Raw genomic sequence first — 9,925 nt, 5'->3', positions numbered from 1 at the left:
GGTAGAGATTCCTCATATTTTGTAAGAAATAATTCCAAATCATCTCCCAAATATACAGAGGAAGTTGTTTACAAAATGCTGGAATTTTCAATCGACAACATACTTGTCCAGTGTGGTGGACGTGTTTTTCAACAAACAGTCGGCATTCCAATACAAAAGGAACAAATTGTGCTCTTTTACTTGCTGACCTTTTCCTTCACTCTTATGAGGCTGACTTTATAGCTGATCTGATCCGAAAGAAAGAATATCGTTTAGCTAGATCCTTTAATCTCAGTTTCCGCTATATAGATGACGTATTATCTTTAAACAATCCTAATTTCGGGGATTTGATACATCGCATCTACTCCAAAGAACTTGAGATAAAGGATACTACAGACACTGTGAAGTCAGCCTCTTATCTTGACCTTCACTTAGAAATCGATGGTAAAGGAAACCTATTGACCAAACTTTACGACAAACGTGATGACTTTTCATTCAAAATTGCCAATTTTCCTTTCATCTGTGGCAACATCTCTTCAGCACCTGCGTGTGGAGTGTTCATATCACAACTCATACGTTATGCCAGAGCTTGCCGAAACTACGCAGACTTTTTGTATCACGCTAGAACTCTAACAAATAGGCTTCAAGAACAAGGTTATGTTGCTACAAGATTGAAGTCATCACTACAGAAGTTTTATGGTCGTCATCATGAACTCGTGGATCGTTATTGTATATCCATCTGCACCATGAAAACTGATTTATTCACCCAGACAGCATGCCTCCGTTGGACCAACGTTGGCTTTTAGTTGGCGTTGGCAATACAACGTTGGCCCAACGTTGGCTCAATGCAGTAGTCCGCAGTTATAGAAATATTTCTTTTTGATTTATTTTAAACCAAATTGTTTTTACTTGACAACCAAATGATTAAACACGATGTTTTGAAATTTTAAATACTCTCATATTATAAAAAGGCTCTACGTTGGCCCAACTTTTGTCCAATGTTGGCCCTACTATATTTGAACAACCATTTCATTTTATGCTTCTTTTTAAAAACTTGTTTTAGAAGCGAATTCTGCGTGAGAGTATTGTTAAATTTTGATTTTTAAATCAAAACCATGATTACATGATTTGCATTGTTCTACATTTGTCCAACCCAGAGCCAACAATGAGCTAACACTCAACCAACATTGAACCAACGTCAAAACGACTTTGGTAACATGTTAAAGAAGACTTAATATTATTCTTGATGCAAAAATGTATGTCGGTTTCAAGAAAATAAAACTAGAAAGGAAAGCAAATCTGGATGTAAAAAAGCAAATATTGTGTTGCATCTAAACTGCGATAATAAGTTGGGCCAACGTTGGGCCAACGTTGAAACACCAAAATATATATATTTACTAATATGATTTTTCTTCTTTCAAAAAAGTATTGTTGGCTCTTTTTTCGAATTCTGTTAACTGCATGTTTAATATTCATGCAACAAGTATTAGCATTTAGTATATAGAACTTAATAACACAAAAAATATTATGAATAACCAAATCTAATTTATGATAACAATATTGTACATGATTATCTCCCCCTGATTCAGCTTTGTAACTGAGAGTATAATACACCTTTTACAAAACAAGAGTTGTCTTTCAGTTTGAACAAATGAATACATATTCATATTTTCAATGTAAATTCACCTAAACACAAAACAGTGACGGGTATTATCATATGTCTATTCAATGCAAACAAAAAATGCAAATTTTCAATAATTAGTATACCAATGCTCGTAGCATCTGCTAATTTTATAACAGATTTTCTGCTTCAATTTTGTAAACTACAATCAGCTTGTCATTGGTATATATTCTTATTGTAAAGAATTTGTATGATTATATAAAATGTGACCGCTTACTCTGAAAGAGTTCACAGCATCAGCACTCTGCGACATGACGAGGAAATACATGATAAAATTATGTTCTAATATCTTAAGGCATACAATTGTCGGACAAATGGTTGGGTTAAGGTTGGGCTTATGTTGGGCAAACATTCGGGATTCGTTGGGTCAATGTTGGTATTACGTTGGGCCTACGTTGTCCCAACTATTGTTTGCCTCCTTTGGGCCAACGTTGGCTCTCTGTGCACTTATAATGTTGGGCCAACATTGGGTACCCTACGTTGGCCAAACGCAAATGACTCCGTTGAACCAACGTTGGCCCAACGTAGGAATGCTGTCTGGGAACAGGTCATAGTTTTCCTTTCCTCGTTTGTCTACCCCGGACTTGACTTTTTATAAGCAACTCGGCGGGTGTTTCTAGAAAAGCAGAGGACGCTTACCCTACCGGTGCACCTGGTCCATGCTCCCAGTTTTTAGTGGAATCCGAGTTGCTCATTTGCTTTTGTTACTTTGTATGTATGATTTTAGTTACTTTATGTTCTTTGTTGTGTATGCCTGTTTTCCATGTCTGGTCTTTGTCCCTGGATTACATTATTTTGATTACTCTATAACCTTGGGTCCGGTATTTCGGGTATCCCGAGCTCGAGCCTGAGATCAACTGAGCACGGTAAGAGTAAAGCCTTACTTGAATATATATCTGGTTTTCAAGTATGACAATCTAACAAGTTTTAATATATAACTAGAAATCAGTCATAGCTCAAACAAGGTCTTCGACAAAGTCGATCTGAGACTTTGAATATTATTACACAAAGTCGCGATCGTCGCTACATCTTTAAAAGCTGAGCCTAGTAGCATGAAAGTTCATATTGGCTTCACAAACTTCACAAATCACATTGTAAATAAAGATGTATTTCCTATTTAAGTCACTGCTCAACAACCAGATTTCTATTTTACTTACTAATGCACTCGATACCATAAAATCTTAAATTGTTTTGTAAGAATAGTCAAGGGAACCAAGGTTATAGCGGTAATCAAAAGAATGTAATCCAGGGACAAAGAACAGACACGGAAAATAGACATACACAACAAAGAACATAAAGTAACTAAAATCATACTTACAAAGTAACAAAAGCAAATGAGCAACTCTAAAAAGGGAGCACGGACCAGGTGCACCGGTAGGGTAAGCGTCCTCTGCTTTTATAGAAAAAACCTGCCGTGTAACAAAGCTTATGAAAATAATGCAATTGTAACGTGTATCCAGCGGAAGTGCATATATACCTACACAGATAAACTGGATTTATTTAAAACAGTGGCCTGAACGTTATTTAAACCTCTATCAAAATAAATTTGACTGATACACGGTATGGTATGACCAGCAAGTCATACTGCTGTAGTGCGATATGAGGTCGCCGCAAACCGCTGTACCTACTTCATAACCTTATGACTTGTCACAACATTAATGATCTCGCCCGACCGCCCCATACGGAGATTCTGTTAGTAGATATCTGTTAGTAGTTGGATGTAGCGGAGCTCAGCCTTCGGGGTACCTGACCGAAGAACTCAGTCAGAGTATGTCATACTAGCGACTGGGCTGCTCTGTTGATGTTCTGGCCTGCTCCCAGACCCCACGAGGATCCGTTTCCCCACTCTAACTATTTGGGAGTACGTCAACGTGTAGAAGGACAAATTTCAATGATGATTGGGGCTTTTGGGGGTTTTTAACGACCTCGAATACCAATACAGGCCTCTCACGGTCGATGTTAGTGGGTTAATAGAACCAAGTGGTGTTGGTGGCGGAGCCCAGCCTTCGGGATACCTGACCGAAGAACTCAGTCACAGTATATCCTACTAGCAGCTTGGCTGCTGTGTTGACGCTCTGGCCTACTCCCAGATCCCACGTGGGTCCAAGAGCGGTTCCCCACTCTAACTGTTTGGGAGTACGTCAACATGTAGAGTGACCGCTACTCAATGATGACTAGGGTTTTTTAACGACCTTGAATACCAATACAGGCCTCTCACGGTCGATGTTAGTGGATTAGTAAAACCAACTGGTGTTGGTGGCGGAGCCCAGCCTTCGGGATACCCGACCGAAGAACTCGGTCACAGTATGTCCTACTAGCGGCTGGGCTGCTGTGTTGATGCTCTGGCCTACTCCGAGACCCCACGTGGGTCCGACTTTCCCACTCTAACTGTTTTGGAGTACGTTAACGTGGAGAGTGACCGCTGCTCAATGCTACTCACTTGTTCTTATATCCCTAGATTATATGACAATATCACGTGACCGGTTTTCTTCATTACATACAGGGGCGTTTTACCTAACCTCGACTATTCTATAATATAGAAAACTATGGGAATTACCCCCCTAACGAATGAACTCATCCTAAAGGCCGTGTGCAAGAGATAGCACAAATACCAATAGAAATAATTTATTAACCGTGTTTAAACGGACGTAAGTAATCTTTCATAACCTAAACAAAATCATGCCTTGTCTTAAGCTTATAACACCATAAGCACAATGCTAAATAAAAACTATGCATTAGGGCCTACCTCAAAACGTGTTTAAATCCTTCAAAATATATATCACAAATGAAATAAATTTTAAATACCACTAAATGACCAGTCCACTTGTTTACATAAGATTAAGAGGGTGCCGATTGTAGGTTTAACTTGTCTGGAGCTGATATGTCAGTTAACTGCTAGAAGTTCGATCCTTTGCTTGTGCATTTGTGTAACGTATGATCAGTTTTTTTTTTTATTTCTGTTCTAATTCTGTAAAATTTTACCCACGCAATCAGAATAGTTACGCTTTTAACCCTTTTACCTTAAAGACGCTCTTCCGTGGAAACGCAAGTTACCTAAGTGCAATTTTGTTTTCCGATTGTCAAATAGAAAATAATATGTAAAAAGAACAAATTTTACTGTGCCGGCTATCCTTTTTAAAGATAGTACTTGTTTCCACGATGGCAAGATTTAAAAGGGGAGGGTTGTGATCACGCAAAAGTAATTTAACCCCGCCGCATTTTTCGCCTATCCCAAGCCAGAAGTTTCCGGCCTCTGTATTTTTTTACTTTCAGTTTACTTTTATACTGCTTGAGTATATGTGGACAACTTTTTCGCTGAAGCTGTGCAAAATGTTTTGTGGACAGTTGCAGACTGCCCTGTGGTGTGAGGGTTTCCTCGTCATTCGTTGAAGACCTATGTGTGGCCTTGGGCTGAGATTTTTCATTCCGGCTGGGTTGTTGTCTCTTTGACATATTCACCATTTTCATTCTCGTTTTTTGTGGCGAATTTAAGAACTATACGGTTCATTGATGTACGGGACCATATGGGTAAGACTTACAAATGAATATGACAGAAACAGAACCTCTTAAATGTGTGTTTACACTTACTGAAGACCTTTTGGAGATCTAAAAAGTATTAACAATGTTTATACAGAGGTTATACGATGGCGCATTGTTTGCGTCTCGCCATACATGTTCCTTTTCTATCTTATATATCATCTTAAGGAAATGCGTTGTACACGTGTTATTTCCCAAACAAATGTATACGTAACAACACAAACCGCACTTTACTAGTTTCTCTACTTCATGGGGTAAATTATAAAACGATATGCTGGGAGCATAACGAAACCCGATAACGTTGCTGACCTGAGAAGAGACTAAGTCAATAAACACTTATCCATTCAGTATATATAGTCTCATTTGACTGAAACTAGTTGATAGTTGGCTGCTCAAACATGAAGTATCTTGTCGCATTGTGTTTTCTGGTTGTTTCGGTTTACGCCCAGGCACCAAAACCATGTGGTATGTATTGCTCCTTAATTATATCAATATTGGAATGTTTGAGTTAACTATGACTTTATTCTTCTTTTACCCTTGTTCTTTATAATGTTTGTAAGGAAAAACAATAAGAAATGTGTGAGGCAGCGAAAGCTATATGTATTGAGTCGTGCAAATTGTTCTACGCATAGTACCAATACTACACTTTATCAGTCTACTAAATATTTATTCTATCTTTTTTTCACAGATTCCCCTGCACAATGGGAAGCCAGGGAAATTAGAGTAAGTGATTTAATTTTACAAGTATTGAAATATATTTCCATTATTTATATCTATTTTACATGTTTTAAACATTTTTTTATCGCATGATGTACACATGTACTGCTTTGATGTCGTTTTTTTTATTGATAAGTAACGTTCATCAATCTGAGATGTTAAGTTTCTGCAGTAGAAAGTTTGAGTTCAAGGAGTGAATGAACGCTCTGTCTAACGCTCTGTCTAACGCTTTGTCTAACTCTCTGTCTAACGCTCTGTCTAACGCTCTGTCTGATGACTGCGGCAAATTTCTACGAGCCTTTATACGACGCAGTTCTTTAAATCATAAGCTATTTGGTATGACCACAGACATGGTCAAGTCTTTTGGAAATGCACAGTGTGCTGTATATCATTTTTGATTATAACAATCTAAGTGCCATCCGTTTGTTATTTTTTTCAGCAAGATTACTCAAGAAGATTTGCGGAGTACAGAAAGTTGAGTTACGATGAGACCAACAAAAGGATCAGAGAGGTTGAGGAAATTATCGTTGGAAATGACAAAGAGTACTACGATCGTCTCTACCTACACAATGAGGTGACTACGTATTTCGTATTTGGAAATATAAATATTTTTTGTACTCAGTGTTGTTTTTGTTTTATCTCTAAAGATTCTATATGGGTGATTTTGATTTAGATCTTTGGCTATTATAGCCATACTGCAGTTAACATGAATTGGCAAAAAGACAACACACAAACAAGGCAAGTGCACCACCTACCTCCAGTCATTTTCTGCAAACTTTAAAGTGATATTACCAGTCACGAAATTTATAACCTTCTCATTTTCAAAGATAGATAAAATATGTTTATTACTAATAAAACATGTTAAGGCGGATTCACTGAGTATACAAAACCTTCCTTAAAGTTTATGCAAGTTTCCATAACTATTTTCTATGCACCATTGATAGTTACCACCATGGTGTAGAAAGTGCTCGTTTCAAATACTAGTATGGTGGGTACTCCTATGCCTAATCATACACAACATATTGAAATGTAGCATTTGTTTCTCCAACAAACCAGCAGAACACGGGATAAAGAATGACGTTTGGTGGTTTAGAGTCAGAATACAGTGACATGCCTGTAGATCATGCATGTTTTAAGTGTTAAATACAAACTTCGACACAATAATCTCGTCCCTAAAGGTGTGAAACATTTGTAACATTTAATTACTACGAATTAATTTTCTTTTGGAAATTTCAGTTTAAACTCTACTTTATTTCCTCGCATTTACAAAGATGTCTGTTTCACCTTTTAATCCGTTATTTGTTTTAGAACAAGAACTACTCATTGAATCTGAAAACAAGAAAATGTGAAGTAACAACATTGACAAGACCATTCCGCTACAGAGGAGTCTATCCCCAAGCTAAGTTTGATGGAATCTTCAACATCGGTGCCGTAGGTGTACCAGGAGAAACTGTTGCTGTTCAGGCCTGGTCGGCTAACATTACTGGTGGTATGTTTATTTCTTACATTTCGTTTGTCAACAAAAATTAAGCGAGTATTCTAAAACGTTTTCTGTATAAAATGAGGTAGAACTTATTTTTACGTTTGTTATATTTGGCCATATAAGTTTTTCATGTAAATGTTACAATAAATGCAGCATTGCACATGTAAGCAATACAGATATACAACAATTAATAGCTTCAAAAAATAAAATACAGACAAACTTTTCTTTTAAGGTTTCTTTTACACTGGCTTGGTTACGTACCCAGACTGTTACCCTGTCCAGAACATTTACAATAGTAAAATGTATGGTTTCGAGCATTCAGAGTAAGTATACATGTACTCAGACTTCAGAAACATTAGTGTCTTCAACCAGGAAAAACGAGAACTACTCAATATATCTTTTTATGCCTTATAATAGGCAACGGAAGTCATTACATGAATAATCTGTTACCAAAAAATACATGATTAGTAACGAAAGTTGAAAACATCATTTACATATGGTAATATTTTTTTCAAGCAAAATTCCATTATTATCTGAATCCCTAGTTAAAAAATCCATTTTATTACCATTAGTAAGTGAAAAAAAAATACTCGGTTCACGCAATACTACAAAAGTAGCGAATAAAATGACAACAAAACATTCAACCAAATAGAAAAGGACTTTGAATAAAGTAAGTACATTAGATGACTTCGAAGAGAAAGGGTAATGATAAAAACAAAGCGGATCAATAATCCTAATTATATTCATGCTTTTGATTTTTTAAAATGTTGCTCGCAACTTGCCGATTAGCAGGTCAAATCAGACGAAAGTACGGATATACAGGACACACACAAGTGTATAAATGCAGTAAAAATTCTTCCGAAACATTTTGAGGTCGATTTTTTTTTGTGTGTGTGTGGTTAAATGCGGGTTTCATATTTATGTTGGTTCTAATATTATGAAGGGAATCAAAATTTGGTTAAGTTAGGTAAGTAATACTATAAATTTCCTTGATAATTATTGAATTTTTCATGATTCCAGCTATTTTGATCTGAACATCGGTATAGTAGATTTGAATGTATTCATCCCACCACAAGAATGCATCATGGAGGAACAAAGACTGAAACTCAACAAACCAATCGTTGTCTAATTAGCCTTAGATGGCTTCTGCTGATTGACATTATGATATCATTTTCTGTAAATTGTAGAAACATCATTCATATTTGGGGATGTGATTGTGAAAAGGGAATAAAGTTGTAAAATACAAATTGGTTTATTTTGTGATTAAATAAATCAATACATATATTTTATAATTACTGTTAGAATTCGAAACAAGAATATTTATATGCATGTACATTTTTGTATATGCTTAGTAAATATGTGACCCATTTCTGGCATGTCACCACTAGCAGCAACCTTTATCATACGGGAAACCCAGTTTCGTTGTATCAGCGGATTGCAACATGCCATGGTTGGTACATTATTGGAGATCTTTAGTATTTCTTTTGATGACTTTATCAAGAAAGATTATCTGCATATTTAGGTTGTCCAAACCAGTCGATGTATATCAAAATGATTGATGATATCTACCGTATACTGCGTATCGAAAATATACCACATAACATTATTAGTTGGCCGTTTTGCGCAACTGCATTGATAGCGGGGAAAACAAAACACCAGCAGAAAACACAGGTCAATTACAAAGCATATAATTTTTTCTTTCAAGGTCGGATGTAATCTTTATTTGATATAACCAGATTTTATGTAATCTATCCATGGTGTCCTCTACTAGGTAAAGGTTAAACCACTTGAGTATGTAGTGTCCACAAGAGGCCTTTCATATCGGTTTTATCGGTCAGATTGCTGGACAGCCAAGCAACAGATACATTTTGATTACCTGATAGTGCTTACAAACTGAGAAAAAAAATAGTAAAGCTTGATAGATAAAGTCGCATTCCAGATAATGTTATACAGCAATAACTAAATCAGGATATCAATTTGTTATGCTCAAACTGCAACAAAACGTAAAACAAAAACAAAACCATTCGATTGAACGAAAAAGTTGATAAAGGCTTAATACGCTACTACACCTGCATACATTTATGAAAAAATAAGAAAACTGAAGATATGCTCGCAAGCGGTGTACTCGGCTGGTCTTTGGCTCGATCGATCGGATACTCGAGTTTTATAAAATTGATTACACGCCTTAATGTACATGTTTTACTCGTTGATCATAGATTCTTCTTCAGTAATAAGTGGTTTAATAAGTGAGTTAGTATAAAGTAAGTACATGTAATTTTTTATTTAAGTTTGCTACATCATTTAAGAAGCCCGAATTTAATTCTCTTTATTTTCTATTTATGTTGTACAATTTTTCAATAAATCGGGATGTGAATATATTTGTTTGAATTCTTTTAGATCATTTTTCAGTAAGATATATAAACTACGTTATTTGGTATTCTTTTGATATACTTACATCAACTCAAAATCCTGAAAGACAACATTTTCATACTGTTTGGCGAAACCGTTTGTCATAAAGTTTTTGGAAT

At 36.1% G+C, this 9,925-nt stretch overlaps 1 protein-coding gene across 1 annotated transcript; it reads left to right on the top strand.

Annotated features, from left to right (window-relative positions):
• The first annotated feature begins 5,508 nt into the window (after positions 1-5,508).
• LOC148609400 (mammalian ependymin-related protein 1-like) lies at positions 5,509-8,644 on the top strand. The gene is made up of 6 exons (XM_088542092.1): positions 5,509-5,662; positions 5,886-5,920; positions 6,354-6,488; positions 7,223-7,403; positions 7,630-7,720; positions 8,418-8,644. Exons 1-6 carry the CDS (start codon positions 5,596-5,598, stop codon positions 8,524-8,526), a joined length of 618 nt encoding a protein of 205 aa, XP_088398218.1. The 5' UTR covers positions 5,509-5,595; the 3' UTR covers positions 8,527-8,644.
• The last annotated feature ends 1,281 nt before the right edge of the window (positions 8,645-9,925 follow it).

This window comes from Perna viridis, chromosome 8, assembly GCF_037379345.1.
Source record: "Perna viridis isolate PV_CMFRI_1.1 ecotype Kerala chromosome 8, ASM3737934v1, whole genome shotgun sequence".
Classification (NCBI taxonomy): Eukaryota; Metazoa; Mollusca; class Bivalvia; order Mytilida; family Mytilidae; genus Perna; species Perna viridis.
The sequence above is the reverse complement of the archived record's forward strand: the minus strand, read 5'-3'. Positions and strand labels throughout refer to the sequence as shown.